This window comes from Chinchilla lanigera, unplaced genomic scaffold (assembly GCF_000276665.1).
Source record: "Chinchilla lanigera isolate Chin_1 unplaced genomic scaffold, ChiLan1.0 scaffold00030, whole genome shotgun sequence".
Classification (NCBI taxonomy): domain Eukaryota; kingdom Metazoa; phylum Chordata; class Mammalia; order Rodentia; family Chinchillidae; genus Chinchilla; species Chinchilla lanigera.
Genome location: NW_004955431.1, coordinates 12,811,135 through 12,833,215, shown reverse-complemented (window position 1 = coordinate 12,833,215; position 22,081 = coordinate 12,811,135). Strand labels below are relative to the sequence as shown.

The 22,081-nt window shown below is 42.0% G+C and overlaps 1 protein-coding gene across 1 annotated transcript in view; it reads left to right on the top strand.

Moving 5' to 3' along the window:
- The window catches only part of Kl (klotho), a gene marked incomplete at its 5' end in the record, with an annotated part of 50,303 nt that continues 28,222 nt past the window's right edge, over positions 1 to 22,081 (top strand). The window contains 1 exon segment of the mRNA XM_013515718.1: positions 1 to 723. Within this exon segment, the coding sequence (XP_013371172.1) occupies positions 1 to 723 (723 nt within the window).

The window sequence follows — 22,081 nt, the reverse complement described above, 5'->3', positions numbered from 1 at the left end:
GCGGAGCCCGGCGACGGCGCGCAGACCTGGGCCCGCTTCGCGCGCCCTGCGGTGCCCGAGGCCGCGGGCCTCCTCCACGACACGTTCCCCGACGGCTTCCTCTGGGCCGTGGGCAGCGCCGCCTACCAGACCGAGGGGGGCTGGCGGCAGCACGGCAAGGGCGCGTCCATCTGGGACACGTTCACCCATCGGCCCCCCGCCGCCCCGGGCGACCCCCGCGAGGCCGGCCGGCCGTCGGGAGCCCCGTCGCCTTCGCCCCCTACCACTGGGGACGTGGCCAGCGACGGCTACAACAACGTCTTGCGCGACATCGATGGGCTGCGCCAGCTGGGGGTCACCCACTATCGCTTCTCCATCTCGTGGGCGCGGGTGTTCCCCAATGGCAGCGCGGGCGCCCCCAACCGCGAGGGCCTGCGCTACTACCGGCGCCTGCTGGAGCGGCTGCGGGAGCTGGGCGTGCAGCCCGTGGTCACCCTGTACCACTGGGACCTGCCCCAGCGCCTGCAGGACGTCTACGGCGGCTGGGCCAACCGTGCCCTGGCCGACCACTTCAGGGATTATGCTGAGCTCTGCTTCCGCCACTTTGGCAGCCAGGTCAAATACTGGATCACCATCGACAACCCCTACGTGGTGGCCTGGCACGGCTACGCCACCGGGCGCCTGGCCCCGGGAATCCGGGGCAGCCCGCGGCTCGGGTACCAGGTGGCGCATAACCTTCTTCTGGTGAGTGCGAGGGCTCAGGCACAGGGCCACCCTGGGGAGAGCGAGGACCTCGGAGGTGCCAGGGGCAAGAGGAGCCCTGAGCCTGCATTTCACAAGAAGCCTCACTTGAACGCATTTGTGGGGTCGCCCAGGATTCGCGCTTCACTGGGGACCCAGCAGACCGGGCTTCCCTGGGAAGACGTGACGTTAGGAGCCAGAAGGAAGTTGTGTCACTTGGACCCCAGTTGCAAGAGGAAATAGGAATCAGTTTCTCCAGTGAGGAAAGGGAACTTTTCCCTGTGCGTGTTCCCTCCAGGAATTCTTAGAGTTTCAGGCAGGCAGGTGAAGGAAAAAACAGGGTTGTTCCAAAGCCATATAGTGTTGATACAGTAAGAACTGCCTTGCTTGTGGGCGCAAGGTCAAGGTCTCACTGCATCAAATTCAAAGGTGGTAAAAATCCCATCGCCTAAGGGTCTGGCTTAACCGGCCGGGGTGATTTCTGCAGCAGAGTTGAAAACTATGTCCACCAACCTTACTTAACCAGGGGTCTGCAGACCACCGTTTTAAAGCTAGGCGTACAAATAGCACACTATAGGGTGGTTTAGAAGGTTCATCTGCAACATTTGTATTTTCAGTGTCTAGTTGAAAGAGTTCCTCACTGATGAAGGTGATTAGCCTGGGACAAGTACTTGTAACACCCTTGTGAAAAGATCTCATAAATTTTGACAGCAGGAAATATGGCTATCCCATGAGAAAATTCTCTTAGTTAATGTCTTGTCCTTTTCTCCGCTTAATGTTTAAAACCCCAGTGGTTTAGGGTTTATTTATAAAAATCAGTTATTGGTATACCTTATATAGTGTTTTGTATCAGATAGCATATTTTATACACATGTATAAACATTTTAATAAAAATGTTTAGATGTTCACCTTTTGGCAACTTATTCTGGTGACTTGTGGACCTACTCCAAGACTTATTTTTAAATTTAGGGTCAAAATGATACAAATTCAAGGTTACAACTGGTTCTAACCACTTATAAAGTTGTAGATAGCTGAGGCATAACGGTGCTGGGCTTTTGAGTTGACTTGGTGCCCTGAGCTATTGTAATGCAATAATGGCTAAATCACATGGTGTGTCACCTTCACAAGACCTGTTGGCTACCCTTGGTCATACAAGAATGTTGGATTTGTCAGACAAATTGTGATTTTAGTGACTTTGTAGTGACACATACCTTTTCATCAGTACTTTCTAGCAATGATTCTTGAACTTTTTCTGTCCAGCAATCTTTTTAAGGAACCTATAAACCCTAAATATCTTCCATCAATGGCTGGTGGTAGAAAACTATAGGGGGAACCATATCTTTTGAAGATTCAGTTCATACAAGAAACAATTAAGACACTCCCGGACCGGCTGGTGGATCTGTAGACCATCCATGTAAAATCACTACTTGAGACTTAAATCACACAAGTTCTATTCTTAGTGTGACAGCAGACATTACATGCATACAAAAGCAGTCAGTTGTTTGTATAGTGAGTAATGTCCGTTTCATTAATAACGTAAGGTATTGCTTGACACTGTTTACTTTGGTATTTTAAATCAACACACTCTATTTTTTTTTCTGGCACAGCTGACTAAAATGCTTTACTATTTTGCTGTGTAGATAGGTAATTTCCAGAGATCACTGGTTGTTACAAACTGTTCCCACAGGTGACAGTACAATCAACATTTAAAGTCACAGCCTAGTATTATCAAGATTCCTATTATTCATATTCACATTTTAGATTCGTAGATCCACTCCTGGCCCTGTGGTTAATTTTACAGTTCTACTTTTGAGAAATTACACAAAATTTGCCCAACACTAACCATCCTTTCTAGAAATACAGTGGACTTTGTATTCATAAGAAATTAGTAACTGGTAGGCACTTGGTTTTGCTGATGTTGCACATAAAATGTTAGTTGCTGTAAAAGACTAATTTTTCTTTTAAATTTCTTTGCATTTGGAATTTAGTCATTTTTGTATGTTATTTAGAAGTTGCTATTATCTAAAACTGTATCTTAGATTCATTTTGCCCTACAAGATTGTTTCATGCTGTTTCCAGTGTTGTTTCTTGGAGTTTGTGGGCAGCTGGGGAATAGTAAAATTTTGATTTTATCTGAAAAAGAGAAAAAAATCTGCTGATTTTCCTACAAGATATTTCAGGTGGGGCTTAGGGATTGCTCTCACTGAGTTAGGGTCCCCTGAATGCTTAGCATATGATTTCCCTTTGGGGAAGCAATGCTGGTGAAAGATAGGCAGGCCAGCATCCCTAACCCATGTTCCACTAATTTACAAATAGCTAAAGAGGGCTCCAGGGAGAAAGGACATTTGAACTCCCCAGATTTCATTATCTGATTGCCTGGAGGGCAGGAAACAGGGCAAACTGCAGGACAAATAATGGGGAACCCTGCTCACAACAGAGGTCTCAGTAATCTTTGTGGGTGGATAGTACTCTCATGAGTCTTTACAAAAGTACTGTGTGTGTGTGTGTGTGTGTGTGTGTGTGTGTGTGTGTGTGTGAGATAGGGAGCAGAGACTGAAAGCAGGGTTCCTCACAGAGCCCGGTGCCGGTGGCTTTGCTCCTCTGGCTCTACCCCTGATGGTGAACCTTTTAGAGCTTTCAGTAATAGAAACAGCCCACTGCATGCCATAGGGTCGCCACCACTGCCCTAAAGGGACACCTTTTCTCTTTCTTGCTTGACTATTTAGTTTGAAAGGTTCCTGATGTCCTCAAATAAACAAAAACAAAAACAAACAAACAAAATGAACACCACAGCCTAGAGTTGGAGGTTGAGCCTCAGAGGTACCTTTGAGCTTTTGTTCTGCCCAAGGACCAACTTGAAGATAAAGCTATCTCGGGGCTGGGGATTTAGCTCAGCGGCAAAGCGCCTGCCTGGCAAGCGCAAGGTCTGAGTTCGATTCCTGGTGGTGGTGGGGAGACAAACAAACAAACAAAAAACAAAAGATAAAGGTATCTCATCCCTCCCCACTCCCTGGGGGATTCTTGCAAACACTGTCTTCATTGTGAATGTTAGCACTGAATCCCACACAGGTCTTGACTGATCTATCTGTATCCTGTGTTTAAATCCATCCTCCTGACCCCTGCCTTGTCCACTTCCTCAGCTTGGCTGCCAAACCCCGCCCCCTCTCGCTTCTCCTTGCAGCTTCCTGGCCATTTCTTCTCTGTCTCCACTGCTTCTTGTGTTGCTTGGAAGAGTGGAGCTCCCAGGACTCTGTCCTGGCCTCCTATCTAGACTTGCTCCAGGAATTCTCTCTGCACCTGAACATTCCAAATTTTGGTCTAGCCAGATCTCCTCTGAGCGCCAGACTTGGAGAGATGGCTGCATTGTCCACCCAGCGTATTGGTGAGTGATACGTCCAAAACAATCTCCTGTTGTCCCCATCTCATGGCAATTTGCTTTTACTGTTGGTTGGGCCCCCAAATTTAACTACTCCCTCTTCCCCACTTCTCATTTTTAACTTGTCAACAAATCCTACAGCTCTACCTACAGAATGTCTAGAATCAAACTCCTGCTGCCTTCCTTATTTATGGCTTCAACCTGGACCCAGGCTACTAGCAAATTCTGCCTGGGTAATTGGAAGAGCCTCCTAACTGGTGTGGTTACTCCCTGGGCCCTGTAGATGTTGTAAAAAGCCCATGAATTCTTAAAGAACTATCTTGTGTGCTCCTCTAACCCTAGACCTGTACTGTAGTCGCTATAAAGCATTGTGAAGGTGTTTTCAGAATGCGACAAATAGGAAAGTCTTTAGGCTAACTTTAGGAATATATATATAAAGGGTTTTGCTGTCTGGTTGAATTATTATTTTTCCTTAGTAGTAAGTGTCATCAAATTTTGTATATATGTATGTTATCTATAGTAACTCATATATAGATATATATGTATATGTATGTATATACACACACATATATAATATGACTTTTAAGAAGTGCTTTACAAATTTCTCTCTTACTAAAATGTATTTGATACATGATTAGAATAATCAGCTAGGCTGAATGTTAATACATTTTATACAGTATGACTTAATTCACTATGCATTTGATCAAAAATAGTTAAAGTATTTCTGAAGAGTTTGAGTCACTGCTCTTTGAGTAGCAGATTAAATGCAGTATTTTCTGAAGGTCAGAATACTTCAAGTCCAAGAAAAAAATTTATAATAGGAGAACAAATAAAACAATTTAAAAATCATAGCAACATTTTAACAAATGCAGTTATCTTGAGTTGAAGAGGGAACATTTAAACTGATAAGCATTTAAACAATGTCAATGTGCATTTGTTAACTTCAAGGTGAGTGAATGCACGAATGTGTTATCTAACTATGTAGGCAGTCATGGCTTTTGCATGCAGGAGCCTTCTGAGCTATCTCATTTTTTACAAAAAAATACTGCTCCAAACCACAATTTTATTATAATTAATTTGTGCAAAAATTCCCTTTTACTGAGTGTTGCATTTTTGAAGCATAAAGGAATTTTAGGTGTAATGGGGGTAGAATATATACTTCTACCACAGGAGGACAGGAGATAGAGTAGGTTAGAAAACAGATTGTTATTGAATCCTCCATACCTATTTCTCTCAAGAAATGTTACAACAAAGTTACACATATTACCTATATTTAAACAGATAAACATAACATACATGCTATATGGTCTGTTTTGACATATTCTGGGTATGAAGTTAAATCTGAAGGACATCTATATATCTTCTCTCTGTCTTGGGACAAGCTTTTATTTTCTTATTTACTCTTCAAAGATTTGACTCAAATACTCCCATTATAGGACAACGGCAGATAGAGTAGGTCAGAACTCACTTAACATTCTTTGGGGACACAGACCAGATATCAAATTGACTTTAAAATTTTCAGTGCTTATCTCAGTGTCTGGCAGAGTGGAAACACTGGGTCTGGTTTTTAATTAATAAATAAATGTATGGGTAAAATAGTATCTGCTGGTTTCAATATGTTTATTTTTTTTGTAAATTGAAGACTTCCCTTCTGCTTTCTCCTACTGTCTCTGGAAAGGACTTTAAAGAGGAAGAACAGTGAAAAATAAATGCCTACTTGGATATGTTCATGACCTCTGTGGATTTCTAGAGCAAGTGTCTTCTCTTCATTCTAGCAGACAGGGAAGGGGAGGAAGGAGAGTGTGACCTGGTGCAGAAGTTGCCCCATCACTTCCATGCTGGTCACTATGGCAGAGCCAAGTCCTATGGTGTGAAGGAGTTAGGAAATTATTGTCCCCTGCTGAGCTATTAGGTTGACATCAGGTGGGAAAAGATCATGCAGGACAGCTGGCAGTCTCTATTGTGATGCCTCCCTCCCAGATGAATTGGGAGACTTAAAACATGTACTGTATGCTAATATGTTATAAAAATGTAAAAAGTGAGTGTATTAGCCCACTTCTCTTAGCTATAATGAACACACCTAAAATAATTAACTTAGGCTTATTTTGTCTCATTTTAGAAGTTCCAATACAAGACCAATGGCCCCACTCTGGGGTCCTGGTAAGGTCAGCACATCGTGGTGGGGGCACATAGAGGGACAAACCATTCACCTCATCATCTAGGAGGCAAATAAGCATGAGGAAGAGACCAGGGCCCCAGTCTCCTTCCAGGGCATAACCACTATGACAGGGCTCCCACAGGCCCCACCCCCACAGCACCTCCCAGTGCCACCAGCGTAGGGACGGAGCCTTTACCATAGGGGCCTGTGGTGGACACATACCCAAGCCATAGCGGTGTGGTACGCATTCATTAATAATAATAATAATAGCAAATTATTTAAGAAGTGGTCTTTGAAACATTTAGAAGAAAAGAATTAGATAAATGCTTTGTAGCTTTACTTAACATCTTCGTGTAGAATTATGGCACTCAATGGGATGAGGGTTTTTGTGAAATTACTTTAATAGCATTTGACCAAAGACTACAAAGTTGTTTCTAAAATCATGTATTTCACATAAAATGTATTACCAAATGCCTTGCTGGCCTTGGCTTAGTGTTTAAAAGACATATAACAATTTTTGTGACTGATGTAATATGACATATAGCCTAAAGAAAATATAAGTAGTGAAATTTGTGGCTACAGTCTGAATAGATTTTCTACTGATTACATCACTGTTTGAAGGGTGGATGTCAGCACATTATCCAGGAACCAGTATCATTAAAGTTTGTTACAGTACTCAAACTGAGAGCGATGAGGTTTGTTGTGTAAACAGAGTGATTATGTGAATATTATTTCCCTGCCTGTAAGTGTGCCTTTAGTTGATAATTAGAGTGTTATGGTTAGGAGGGACCTGGAACATCCAGGTCAAATTTCTCTTCAGAGTAAACCCTCCTGGGATCAGCTGGTCTCTGTCTCTGCAGGGGTGAACTCTCTGCAGCAAGGTGAACTCTGTCCTTCAAGTTTCCACTCAGTTTTATCCTTTGCACTGATCAGAAACCTCACCCTTGCCTAGCTCTTTGCCTCCTTAAATCTGAAAGAATAAAATGAATCACTTTTTGACCAGCGAGCTGCTACAGTGTGAATGTGCACCTCTCTGAAACCTGTGTTGAAATTTTACTGCCTTTATAGCAGTCGTGGGGGGCGGAGCCTAATAGAGTAGATTGTGAGAGCTTCACTCTCTGGGGTAGATTAACGCTGGTGCTGCTGGAGTGGGCTTGGTAATTCAGTGCTGGGTTTGTTACAGGAGAGAGTCTGGCCTCTCTTGATCTCTTGCGCATGTCCTCTGGCCATGTGACCCTCTCCATGTGATGATGCAACACAAAGCCCTCAGGAGATGTAGCCCCTTGATCTTGCTCTTCTTAGCCTCTGGAACTGTGAGAAACACATTTCTTTTCTTTAGAAATTACCCAGTCTGTGTCATTCTGTCATAACAACAGAAAATGGATACAGACAACAGGTTTTCCAATATTTGAAAACATTACTGTCTTATTCCTAAATATTTTCCCCTTCATGCTAACATCTGCCTAAGGAAGACAGTGGGAACTGGTGACTTGGGGACTTTCTTGAAAGCTGTGTGGCAGGCAGTTGTGGTGTTGCATTCTGGGAACACAAATATGAACTCTGAATAGGTCACTCAGTCATCTGACCCCTGAGGATGAGGTGGAAGAGAGGCAACCGAAAAGTTAGAGGCCCTCCTAATGACTCACATTTTGGGAGAACAAAAGAGAAAACCAGTCCAGAGGGGAGGATCTGAGATTGTCTGTGGGGTCTGTCTCTGTCCCATCATCCTTCACAATGCAAGGTGATGAGTGCAGACTGAGGAACAGGAACCAGAGGTATCAAGCTTTCAAGCCTGCAGAGATACATACTGCTGGCTTCCAAGATGCGTTCACAGGGTTCTTTCTGTAAGGTCCTAAGGATAGGTCCAAAGCCACAGTGGGGGAGAGAAAGGGGAAGTCAGTGCCTACTGCCTCAACACCCCTGCAGAATCTGTTGGTGAAGTTCCTTGCCTTCCTTAGACCCCTTTTTGGATTCTTGTCACATGATCCTTGTCCTTCAGGTCTTCCTCTCTCCAGAATACGAAGCTCTTCCACATGACATGCCTTCCTGCCCACTTTTGCAATCAGGGGGATGATTGAGAGTAGAGTTTTTTTTTACTCTGGGTTCAGGTACATGCTCCCTGAAATTATCAGAAGTCAACTGAGCTCAGAGCATAGATACTTCTTGCTAAAACTACACTGCTGGGTTTAAATGAGGGATTCAGCTTCCTCTCACATACAAAATGTGAGTCATTAGGAAGGCCTCTAATGTGGGGAGCCTTTCCACTTCTTCCTGGCCAGGGTTGCATTTCCCAGTCTCTCTGTACTGCCAGAGAACAGCAGGCTTCTTTCTGACACTTCAGATTTATCCCTCACTATAAGAAAGACTGGGGGTAGAGTGTGACTGGGGATTTAAAATAGTGGACCTTACTTGTTTTCCCCAAAAGACAAGGTAATACCCCTGTCCTCATGTCACTTACAGATCAGTAGGGGTGATAAAATCATGAAATAATTAAAATACAATGCAGGGATACCAAAAAATGGAGAGAACCTAGAATTTGAGGAGCAGGAGGGAAGGGGGAATGGTTAGAAAAAAAGACTACAGAGGAGATCAGGAGCTAACGGATTTTTTCTGCAGAGGCTATTTGGGCTTTATGGCTCGTACAGTGACTGTCACAGTTACTCAGGTCTGTTGTTATAGCATGAGAACAACCATAGGCAAAGTGTCAATGAGTGGACACAGCTGGAATCCAATAAATCTTCATTTATAAAAATAGGTGCTGGGCCCTACTGCTGGGCCGGGTGGGCCAGACACAAATGAGGGTGCACGCTGTGAATTCTTCTCAAACCGCCCTTGCAAAGAAAGGCCAGGTGAGAATTTGTGACAGTTCACGTAACAGGATGCAGCACAGTATTTTGGAAGCCTTGGTGTGAAAAGGCAAGAAGCTAGACTAGTAAGTCAGCCAGGGAGTTTCCAAGGCCTCACTAAGCATCTGTTGGGCAGAGCAAAGCAGTGTTCCAGATGTTCAGAGTAGACCTGAGTGATTGCACTGCCTGTCTTGTATACGGAACTATGTCCATGGCGTCCAAGTCTGCGTTAACAGTTGTGGCTGCCATCTCACTGTGGATGTAGATTAGTTTGTAATTAGCTACAATCTCTCATACTTTTCCCCCATCCTGTGCCTTGCTGCAAAGCCAGGCATCTCTTTTTGTAGTTTATTTTTAACCTTATTAAATTTCATCAATGGGAAGTTTACCATAGGTAGTAATTCTTAGAAATTAGAAATATCTAAATATCGGCAAGTCACCAGTTTAAGAAATAGTGCTACACTTGTTTTTTGTTTTTGTTTTTGTCTTTTTTGAGACAGGCTTCTTGCTATGCAGTTGGGACTGGCCTTAAATTCATTTTACAGCCCAGGCTGGCCTCGAACTCACAATGATCCTCCTGCCTCAGCCTCCCAAACGTTGGAATTACAGGTGGGCATCGCCATGCCTGGCTGATAGTGCTATACTTGTCCAGTGGACTACTAATTGGCTAATAAAACTTTGATATATGATTATTATAAAGTTATACATGGTACACGGTTAAGTGAAGAAAGCTTGTCATATTACTCTGTCTCCATATTTTTGTTGTAGAAATAAGCAATGTGCACACTGCAGTTCTTTGGGTGAGCTGGATCCTCTCTGCCTTTTCTTTCCACCAGGAATCCTACCAGCTGTACATGTACAAGATGAGGTTTGATATTCCTGCCTCTGCTCCCCCAAATACTGTGCTGCTGCCCTTGTCATGATACTTTGTGCATTTTATTGAAATAGTTTGTTAGTCTTCCCCCAGCACATCTCGGGCTGGGAAGAAGGAGCCATGTTTACCTTGCTTCTGGTAAACGCAGAGTCCCACAGGGCCCGGGGAGAGGGAGCACATGTATTTGTTTATTTTTTTAATTTTAAAGGGAGTAGTAAATGAGAAACAAACAAACAAAACATGCGACAGTAGCAGCATACCAGTATCACAAACATAAACAAGTCAAAGCAAGAACATTTAAAGTGATGCAGGGTTTCAAGACAAAATAATCTGAATTAACAGTAGCTGTTACATTATATATTGCTATCTGCAACTGCATTGCTCAGATTACCAGATGTAAGAATGGAAGATTGCTCAAACCGTTAAAGAGAATAAGAAAATAATTATTAGATAAAGCATTAGAGAAAATACAGAGTTTCTCTAGATAAGATGGTAGGAATTCACTGTGTTAACTCCATTGCATATCATTACCTTCAAGTCAGTTGCTCAGATTACCAGACATAAGCAAGCAAAATCGATCAGAACATAAAAAATTGTAATCATTAACTGTTCATTTCAATACACCATCAGACATCAGCAATACAGTTATCACAGCTATTCATATATATATTTATATTTTGCATTCCTTCTCTCTTTTTTCTTCTTTTCCTCATCCCAGTCATTCCTTCCTTTGAGCAATTTTTTTCCCTTTCCTATCATCTGTTGTACATTTTGAGTTTTACCTAGTCTTTCAGGTTCCTACACCAAGCAGACAATGTGATATTTACACATCTGGGTCCGATTTATTTCACTTATAAATATGGTCTTTAGTTGCCTCCATTTACCTACAAAAGCCTCGAGTTTATCCTTTTTTATAGCTGAGTGATACTCCATTATATGAAAATACCACATCTTTTTTATCTATTCCTCAGTGGATGGGCATTTGTGTTGTTTCCAAGATTTAGTTGTACCAAAATGGTCTGCTATAAACATGGGTGCACATATATTGCTGTGGTATAATGTCTTTAATTCTTCTGGGAAAATACCCAGAATAGGAATAGCTGGGTTAAGTGTGACCTCTAATCCTAGTTTTGTGAGGAATCCCCACACTGATTTCCACAGTGGTTTCACCAATCTACACTCCCACCAGCAGTGGAATAGGGTTCCTTTCTCCCCACAGCCTCTCCAGCATTTGTTATTGGTTGATTTCTTGATGATAGCCATTCTTTCTGGGGTGAGATGGAATCTCAGTGCTGTTTTAGTTTGCATTTCTTGAATGACTAATGATGCTGAACATTTTTTCATGTATTTATTCGCCATTAGTATCTCTTCATTTGAGAAGTGTGTATTCATCTCAGATGCCCATGTTTGGATTGGGTCTTTGAATTTGGGGGGCTTGATTTTTTTTAATTCTTTATATGTCCTAGATAGAAATCCTTTGTCTGAGGGGCAAATTGGCTAAATTTTTTTCCCAGTTCATGGGTTTTCTTTTTACTCTCTTGGTGGTTTCTTTAGATGTGCAAAAACTTTTCAATAAGATGAGATCTCAGTTGCTGATTCTTTGAAGTACTGCTCACGCAGTTTGGTTTTTGTTCATGAATTCTCTGCTTACCCCAGTGTCATCAAGATATTTACCTACTTTCTCTTCCAATAAATTTAGTGTTTCTGTTTTAATATTTATATCTTTGATCCATTTTTACTTTAATTTAGTGCATGGTGAAAGACATGGGTCTAGTTTTAGTCGTTGGCATGTGGCAAGCCAGTTTTTCTAGCACCATTTATTAAAGAGGCTATCTTTCTTCCACTGAATGTGTTTGGCCCCTTTGTCAAAGATAAGGTGACTGAGTGTGTTTGTAGTTGTATCTGTATCTTCTAATCTATTCCACTGATCTTCAGGTCTGTTTTTGGAGCACATGTATTTGTTATGTGCATGAAAAAGTGTATCACTTCCCCAATACCCACACGTTCTGAAGGGCAAATGTTAAGTAAAAGTGGGTTCCTTCTGGACGGTGGAATTGCAAATATTTTTCTTCTTTCCAATTATCTACATTTTCCAATTTTTCTGTTGGCAATATGTGTTGTGCTGGAGAAGTAGCAAGTAGTGTTTCTGGGAAAAGATAGGAGATTGAACTTGTCTGTCAGCTTTGTACATTCTTGAAACCCCATTAAACTGGGGGGGGGGCGTGGGATAGGGAAGAGAGAGGAGAGGGAGGGGAGAGAGAGGAGAAAGAGCATGCTGCAACAGTGGAGCAAACACAGTTTGAAAAGCTGAAGAGCAAATGGACAGGTGCTGTCTGGTTGCCTGACCCAAGAAAACTGACTGCTAAATTGGCAGTGGGAGAAGTAAAGAACCAGTGTGATGAGTGCCGAATATTCAAAGGGTTGAGAGTAGCAACTCTAGTTACTAGATTTGGAAGTGAAGGGAGTGAGTGGCTAAAATGAGGAAAAAATAATTGAAGGTTTTTAGGAAACAACTAGAGTTCTATGTCCCTAACCCCAGACTTTGCAGTGGGGCATCTGCCTTTCCTCTGGTCAGGGAGAAAACTGTTGAACAGGAGCACACACTGGAGAGCAGGATCCTGTAATACCTGCATCAGGGCCTGCTCCAGCCTCCTCCTCCAGCTCTCAGAACTTGGCATCTATCTTTTATTCTGCACGTGGGGACTGGAAGTCTTCTCTAGGGAGCCTGATGCGTTCATAAGCATAGACCTGAGATGCTGACCCTAGAAGTTCTACAACAGATGGCTGAGACACATCACTCAGCAGGGCAGGCCAGAGTCTGCAACTTTATCCACATGCTCAGGCCTTCCAACAAGCTTTTGTTTCTCACTCTTAAATATAATTGAACAATCAAGGACCTATATATATATATATATATATATATATATATATATATATATATCTCAAAAAAGCCTATATCATGAAATGTTGAGGGTCACACAAATAAACAGAGGGTAACAAGCAACACGGAAAAAATAGATGATATGGCCAGAAAAAAAACTAAAAATAAATCCAAACAAACAAACCCCCAAAGCACACGCTTCCCAGTTTATATGAACATGCTTAACAGAGGTTAGAGAAGCTATTGCATCTAGAAATAAGAAGAGGGTATTATATGACAATATTCAAGGACCAATAAAGAAATTCAATAGAAGGATTGGAAAATAAAGTTTATGGTCTCTCTCCAAATAGGACAAGAAGGCAAAGAGATGGGAAATAATAGAGAAATGTATGAAAATTAATGGAGCACCTAGCGACCCAACACTGAAACAGAGGGAGTTTCAGACAGAAAGAGAGTTGAGATGGGGTCATGTGGTCCCCAGGGCCCTCACTGAATGATGGCTCCTCAGTGCCCCGCCCTCCTTTGTGCACTTCGTCCCACATGGACTGGGGGCTTGACCACGTGACTTGTTTTAGCCAATGGGACAGTAGCAAATGTGATGCCAGCCAAAGCTTGATAAGAATGCTCTTGCTGGAATTTTTATTGGATCACTTCTCTTAAAAGCCAGCTACAGTACTTGTGCTATATTGTGGTTTCCATTGTTATAGTTTATTTATTTATTTATTTATTTATTTATTTATTTTTGGTACCAGGAATCAAACTTACAACCTCACACTTGGCCAGGCAGGCACTGTGCCACTAAGCTATATCCTTGGCCCTGTTATAGTTTATTTTTAATTTGGTCTTGAGGTTTCTCTCATGAGAGTGGCTGTAAGCCAAGACAGCTGTGCTTTGGGAGAGTCCTGATGAGTGTGCAGTGCGCACCTGTGTGGTAGAGGGGAGTTAGGTTCAGGGATGTGTCAGGTAAGGTGCCATGAGGCAGCAAAACCAAAATATATGAACAGAAGAAATGCATCACTCACAGGTCCTGGAGAGGTTAGGGTGCCAACAGGAGGCTGGGGGGAAGTCTGGAGGTGGTGGGGAGTTCCATCAGTCGGGGAGAGGAAGAGAAAGAGGCAGGGAGAGAGAAGGGAAGAGAGGAGAACAAACCCCTGGAGCTATGCTTTCATGAAGGTCTTTGGGTATCATCCCTGAGGTTTTCCTGTGGGGGATGTGAATTGACCAGTTTAAAGAAAATATGTGCAAAAGGGGAGCTTATTAGATATCCGGTGTGGGTCATTGGGTTTTATCATTGTTTTAGGATTTGGGTCAGTGGAATGAGACACACGGTGTATATATTACAGACGGCCACAGAAAAGGACGCCTTTCTTAACTGGGCCAAGGTGACAGGGCATGACTGAGTTTCTAGCAATTTAGGTCAAGTCTAAAAATGCATGCGAAGGCAGCAACTGTATTAAACAAATTTATGATCGGATCTTTTACTGAAAGCTGAGAAGCCATGTCGGGGAGGAGGGATCAAAGCCAATCTTGGCCCCTGCAGCCCTAATCAACCACAGTGAGATATCCTAGAATGGGAAGAAATGCAATTTCATATTGATTGTGAAGTGCTGGGCAATCATTTCTGGACATACCTCCTGTGGCCTTGCAGGGGCCTTCCTTCTGGTCACCTGGTCACCACTTTAGTCAGTGAGTTATAGATCTGCAAATTGCTTCAGTCTGGGAATTGAGCAAGGGACCGTGATTTTTTATTGTGCTGTGCTCTGTTAAGCTTTCTTACAACTCCCTGGCTTTCAGTTAAGCACCTGTCCCTACCTGGTCTCTATACTTCAGGATATTATCACCTCTGAGGATGCCCAAGCCCAGCCCTGTGACACCCCTACCCCGAACCCCATTGACCTGGAGAGAAACACGACCACTGAATTGGCTAGAGACATTGGTAGTGCTGACAGGCATATTCCTGTATATGTGCCCCTACTTGGATCTCTTGTGAAATATGGTCTCTGGCTTTGGATCACTAATGTATTGTTGCCAGCACGCCTGCTTCTCTCAGCTTCTCTATTCCTTCCCTTGTCAGCTTTCAGGGCAGCACTGCCAGGCATCTTTACCTGCACAGCACTGGGCCATCACTTTTTTTTTTTTTTTGGTTTTTCTCCAGTACCGGGAACCGAACTCACGACATTGCACTTGCCAGGCAGGCGCTTTGCCGCTGAGCTAAACCCCCAGCCCCTGGGCCATCACTTTCTCCAGGCACCTTAAAGCCATCCTAGAAGCAAGTTTGCTCCATCCCCTAGGTCCTCAGCCGGAGCTTTAAAGCATGCTTTGGGAAAAAGCACTCCCCTTGTCAATGAATTCTTTCTTGGCTCATGTTATACTCCAGTTTCTTGGTCAAGGACTCTCAAAATTCTATCCCAGTGTTAATCTCAGGTTCTTGCAGAGCTCACTGAATCTTGGAACTACTTGGGTGTATAATGTCTTTCTCTTTGATCAGTCCCAGCTGTCTCCAGGTGGGATGCGCTGGAATTAAGCCTCAGTGGCCTGACAGCTCCTGGAGGTAGCACCAGCTGCCTTTTAGGAGAGAAGCATCATCAGTACAGGGAAGATCAGGGTCTACCAAAGCCCAGGTTCTCCCAGTCAGGATTTTGTTACAGTGATGCAAAATGGACTTAAGCAAACTGTCGTGACTGTGGAAGTTTGAGCTGAGAGACTTGTGAATTGTGGGAAGAAAGAGCCACAGGCACAAAGCTAGCAATGCAACTGTTAACTTCAAGGAAACCAAAAATAGGGAAGATTGGGAAGATCTGCAAGTTCAAGGCTAGTGTGATCCTGTCTTGAAAAGGAAGAAGGAAAATACAGTTTTCACTGTTACATTTCAAAGGCCAACTGTGCCTAATCTTCATGCTGTCAGACTAATGCCAGCACTGAATATTAAACCAAAAACTGCTGTATAGCTTGATTGCCTATCTAAGAGAGCTAAATCCTCATCTATCAAATGGGAAATCAATGAATATAATCTACAGTATGGTAATATTAGGTGTGTAAATTCCCAAGTAAAAAGTTACAAGTCAAAAGTGATTTTGCTTCTAAGCAGGGTGTGGGAGGGGAGAGATAGGGGTTTAGGATAGAGACTTGTGACTTTTCTTATAAAAACTCTGTTTTAAAGTTTTTAAAGCATAAGTATGTATTACTTGCATAAAAATAAAAAGGAAATAGGTTTTTTGTTTTTTATTTTAAAGATAAAAGAATGAAAACATATTAACAAACACATAGACATAAACAAAACAACACAAAAATAATAAAAGCAATACAGAATTTCAGACAAGGTGATAGGAAATTAACAATGGTTGTATTACATGTTGTTGTCTTCAAATTGGTTACTCAGATAAACAAATATAGGCATGTAAGACTGATCAAATAATTAAGCATTAACTGTTCCTTTCAATAAAGCAATAGAAGTCAGTAGTACAACTTAGTTACCTTGTGTATACATATATACATATTTCTTCTCTTCTTTCTTTTTTCTTTTTCCTCATCCCAGTTGTTCTTTCCTTTTGAGCAGTTTCTTTCCCTTTCACAATATCTATTGTACCTTTTAGATTCTGTTTACTCTTTCAGGTTCTTACACTAGTGAGACAATATGGTGTTTACACATGCAGGTCTGATTTATTTCACTTATGAGTATGGTCTCTAGTTGTGTCCATTTATCTATAAAAGCTACATGTTTATCTTTCTTTATGGCTGAGTAATATTCCATTATATAAAAATTCCACAACTTTTTAATAAAGTCCTCAGTTAATGGACATTTAGGCTGCTTCCATGATTTAGCTATACAAATTGTGCTGCTTTAAACATGGGTGCACATGTATTGCTGTGATATGAGGTTTTTAGTTGGAAATAGGTATTTTTATCCATCACTTTAAAAATTAGTTTTGCTAGTTGTAGCACATATTTATAGCGTTCCAGTCTGTAGAGCCCTTTTTGAATCAAACTTTGGAGAATTTCCACATTTTCAAATTAATGCCTTGTGAGTTTTCATCTCTTTGATTATACAAAGTTAAATAAAATAGGGCTACGAGGCATGTTGTTAGCCACTTCTCAAGTGAGTTCCTCTCATTAATCAGTGTTTGGCACTTAAAAAGCAACCAGAAAATTTTTATTTAACCTATGAATAACCTTAACGTATAGTTTTTTAAACAACAAAAGTTCTTTTTCATACATACCCCACTTTTTTCCTTTGGCCCTAAAAATGTCAAGCGATGGTTATTGTCAAAATTATTACATACAGAGAGATGACTACTGTGTTCCTAGATCAACTATATAAATATAAAAATTATGTGAGGCTAGTTTTGCAGTCTATTTCTATAAATTCATGTGACCCCCTATTGTCTTCTGTTCTTCAGTACTGATTAATTTTTATTAAACATATAATATTTTGGTGATGGGTCTCTTGATTCTGAAGTGCACATTTCCTTCCCTTTAAAATTAAAATAATTATCATCCTTCAAGTGTCTTATCTTTTATGATCCCTCAGAGTAATGGATAGCTGCTGCAGGGCCATAGGTGTAAATTCCTCTGCAAGGTCACTGTTGGAGGTGAGGAATTTGGAACACAGATTGCTGATGGGCTTGTTTCCTGCAAAAATCAGGAGCTGCATCCAAGAAGAAGTAGACACAGAGCCAGGGATAGCAGATGCAAAACTGCTGGCAATGATAGTCAGAATGATGCTTTATGATAGATAAGAATAGTCCGAGAAAGACCTGGAAGACATGGACAGAACTGATGCTTGCCAGGAGACCTAACAGCTGTAGTATGTTAAAGAAGTCAGGGAATTGGAGGGGTCAGCATCTACAATGCTGGAGTACAATGCTGACTTTCAAATCAGCTTTCCTGTCTTGGGGTAATAAACCCACGGTAGAAATACCTCACTTTCATATAAATGCACTCAATTGAACAATATCAGGTACCTACACCTATTAAAGAACTAACATAGTGTTCACAGTGTACACTCCTGGATTTTATTTCATGTACATACAGTCTTACCGAGGAAGTCTGAGTAACATGTGTGTTGACATCTTGATAAGTTCACAACCTGTTGGGAGAGCTGCTACAAACGGTAATGAAGGTGCGCAGGGGAGCGAACAGGTCATTTTTAACTGAGTGAAATGTCATAAGTTAGGAAAAGCTTTGACAAGTGAGAGTCCCAATCAAGCAGATGTCAGGAGGGATTAGGTGTGGTCCTGACAGTCTCCGAGTTTTCAAAAGGAGCTGGAAACTCAGGGTCTTGTGTGAAATTTCCTGACTTTTCAAGGTGATGTCGGAGAGCTAACTCCTCAGCATCTTGATGAGTTATGAAATTTTAGAATAATCATAGTGTTTAGGAAGATGATGGTAATTACTAGAACAGTCAGTGAAAAGTTACGTGTGACTGTTCTCAGGGAGCAGGAGAGGGGCTGGGGGAACAGGGAAGATGCCTGTTCCTCATCATGAACCTTTGGTGGCCCTGGGTTTTAAGCTGTATGAATGAATTTATTTGATTGAAAGAAAAATTTAAAAATCATACAGTTGAGTAAGCTGTATGATATCTGAACTGCTTTTGTGTATTTTGGGGGAGCAGATAAAGTCACTGAGAGGCTCAGAGAGTTTAGTTGAGTTTCTAGCAGCTGCAGAGCTGAGATCAAAACCGAGGTTTTCTGAGCCCCTCTTTCCTGTGCTGGGTTTGTGACTGCATGCTGCCTCAAACAAAGCAGCCATGTCATTTGGGGCTGTACTTACCAACCTCTAGACCCTCCTTGGCCTGAAGTGGAGGGGAATGTGAGCCGCGCCTTGCCCAACACCTTTAAATTCACCTGTTCCGGTTCCTATTGCTGTGTAATAGGAAAGCCCGGCTCAGTGGCTTTAAATAACCATTCTATTTAGTTTACACAGTTGTGGGTCAGGGTCAGGGAAGGGCTCACCCAGGCAGTTTTTCTGTGGTCCAGCGTCATCTGACAGTACCATGGGAATGGGAATCTAGGAGCCCTCACCCACATAATCTGCAGTTGATACCGACCATTGACACAGTACCCTTGGTGACCTCAGCAACGTGGTGGTCTCATTTGGAGATGTCATCTAAAATACCTCTTACCGTCTCCCCAGGAAATGAGGAGACCTTGCATGATATGGTTTAGAAAATACTCCCTACAGGAATTTCCCTGATTTTCCTCAGCAGTGAGGACTCTTTTCTTTCCGTGACTAGACATCACATTTCCCCAAAAATCTATCCTATGGCACTTTAAGTCGGTCTTACACTATACTTATTTTGTGTACCTGTGTTCTGGTTCCTCACAATGCCCTGCAAAATAACTTGCACACTGGTAAATATTTACTTAGTGAAGTAATGATTCCATGATAACTCAAATAGTAGTCCTCAAAGAAAATGCATGTCCACTCACATCTCTTTTTGTTCTTTTTTTCTCACTTCTCATTTCTGAAAAATGAAATCCACCAAAAGAGTCACAGCGAGGAGTTACAGAATAAACTACGCATGACTGTTTCCTGTGTTTATTGCTATGCTGTGAAGAATGAGGAGGCGGGGGTGTGGAAATCCAATCCATGTCATTGACAATTTGATTTAAAAGCTCTTTTCCTTTCCCGATTACATTTAAGTCCTGTAGTTTAAAAATTTTCCTTCATCACAGAGGAAGATGACCGAGCAGCTGTTATGCATGGAGGTGCTGGTTCTGGGATTGCCTAGAGTTCTAACGGAGGGGCTTGCTGTCCTGCTTTGGTGTCCTTTTTCAACTCCTCTCTGTCTGGAGTGGTCTCCCTGTATCTCTTGCCACACCTCATTTCTTTAAGCCTGTGCACTCACTTTCTTCCTTTTCTTTCTTTTTTGCTTTTTTTGAGACAGGGTTTGGCTGTGTAGTCCAGGCTGGCCTCAGACTCACTATGTATCCCAGACTGGCCTTGAACTCACAGTGATCCTCCTGCGTCAAACTCCTGAGTGCTGGGATTACAGGCAGAAGCCATTTTCTTAACTAGGCACATCTGACCACCCTATTTAAATCTGCCTATCCCGGAAACCCAAGCTTACTGAAAGTAAGGACCACTTCCTTGAAGCCTCTGGGAAGCAGCAAGTCACCAAATTTACAGGTATTGCCCGTGACATCTGTAAAGATGAATTTATTGGACTTGGTTGTTTTAGTTCCTGAATAGAAATACCAATAAGAAGAATTTTTTTAAAAAAATAACAAAAACAAACAAAATCCCTCTGGCGTAATACTGACCACTGAAAATGCAACCTGAGATTCCTTGTGAAATCCCTAGACAGAAGCTAATTCTTTGGATTTAATAGGTCTCCAAGACTATAGGGCCAAGAGGCTTATATTATGTTAATTAACACCCCTGGAGGAAGATTTGTAAATTAATCCAGCCAAAGCCTAAGGGGCTCAGCCATTTATGTGTGTGTATGTGAGATAAAAAGTAATCTTTGGAGATTATTGTTGATTACAAAGGGAGACTAAGCAAAATTTTTCCTAGATTTAGAAATAGGGCGAGATCACTGGTGTGCAGGGCTGAAGCCTTACAGCAGGCCTGTTTGGTCAACCCGGGTTCCTCATGTTGATTTTTGCGGAGTGGGGGTTGTAGAAGGGAAGCCACCTTTCTTCAGTTTGCTATTTACTATGGGTTAGGATAGTTTAAATTCCCTAAGGGTAGACATTAACTTGAGGAAAGCTGATAGCGATGGGAATGCTGTGACACTTGCCTAAGAGGAGCATGTGTAGATTCTGTCTTGTAGAGATGTAAATGAAAAGAGGAAAACCACAACATAGTTAATGAAAAGAAAATAAAGGCTAGAGTGTGAGCCCCAAGGAAAAAAATGCATGCCCTCTCTTGGTACAGCGGCCCTCCCTAACATCATTCTCACCTTTCTTACAGCATCTACTTTTTATAACATTCTTCATAACTTACACTTGTAATGTACGTTGGCTGTCAATTCTCGTGCTAAAATGAAAGCTCCGAAAGAGCAGAAGGTTTTGTTTGGTTTGTTCATGGTGTGACTCACAGCACAAGAATCTCGCCAGGCACTTAGTAAATGCTCACTGAAGACTTCTGTAATGAAAATACCTCTTGACATAAGCCAGTGACTTTCAAAATTTTGAGCTTAATCCACAGTAAGGTAGGCTCTTTATATGTTGGCACACACTTGGAATGAAAAGCTCAGGAGGGCAAGCCTTCCTCTTATTTTCTGTTGTACCCTCTAATTGTTTTCTTTTTTTTTTTTTTTCCAGTATCAGGAATTGAACTCATGACCTTGCACTTGCCAGGCAGGCACTGTGCCGCTGAGCTAAATCCCCAGCCCCTTCTAATTGTTTGCTATCCTTATCTATTTCAATTTCTCAAAAATTTGGGGGCCACTCTGTAGTATGAAAAATGTTGATATATAACCGTGTAAAACCTGCCACCACAAATAGGCAAATGGGAAAGAGGAGGAAAGAAAAGGTAAATTATTTTCTACTGTCCTCTGCTCCAGAAAGTGTATTGTATTTTTCTGTCATCTTCTCCTGTCTGCTGATGTAGAAATATAGTCACTTGTCATTTTTTCTTTGGGTTAAAAATGTTCTCTCCTGCAAGGAGAATTGAGTTATTTCAACAGCAAAGGGCTATAAATGAGCCTGTGAACTGATAAATGATCAGCATAACATCTCACAGAGAGAGGGTTTACATCTGCAATTGGTACTTCAAAGCAAGAGAATTAGGTGAGGAGGCAGAGACAGTACATTTGGATAGTAAAGGTGGCTGTTATGGGAGGCAACACTTGTCTCGGCTGTGTTAAAATTGGGGGGAGTAGGTGTTTCATGAGGGTATTACAGAGTTATGTGGGCGATTACAGTAATAGATGTTTACTGAAAAGATCCTGTTTGACTGATGAACCACAGGACGCTTTTGAGGCTCCTGCAAATATATCACTTAGCTCCGTTCTTTATCTTCTTGTCTCCTTTCCTCATGTGCCTCCTCCTACGTCTTCCCTTATGGTGCACATTTTATTGCTCTCAGAAAAATAGAGCTACAAACCCAGAAATTGGAACGGTTCTGTGTCTCCCGTAATAGCATTGTTATTAATGAGCTAGATGCATTCTGTCTGCAAGCTGGGATATTTTGTTACACCCTCATAGCAATGGAAGAATTTGAGCATTTGGAAGAATTTTTGTGGCAGTGTGATTTAATCTTAAAGAAAATTAATTAGCTG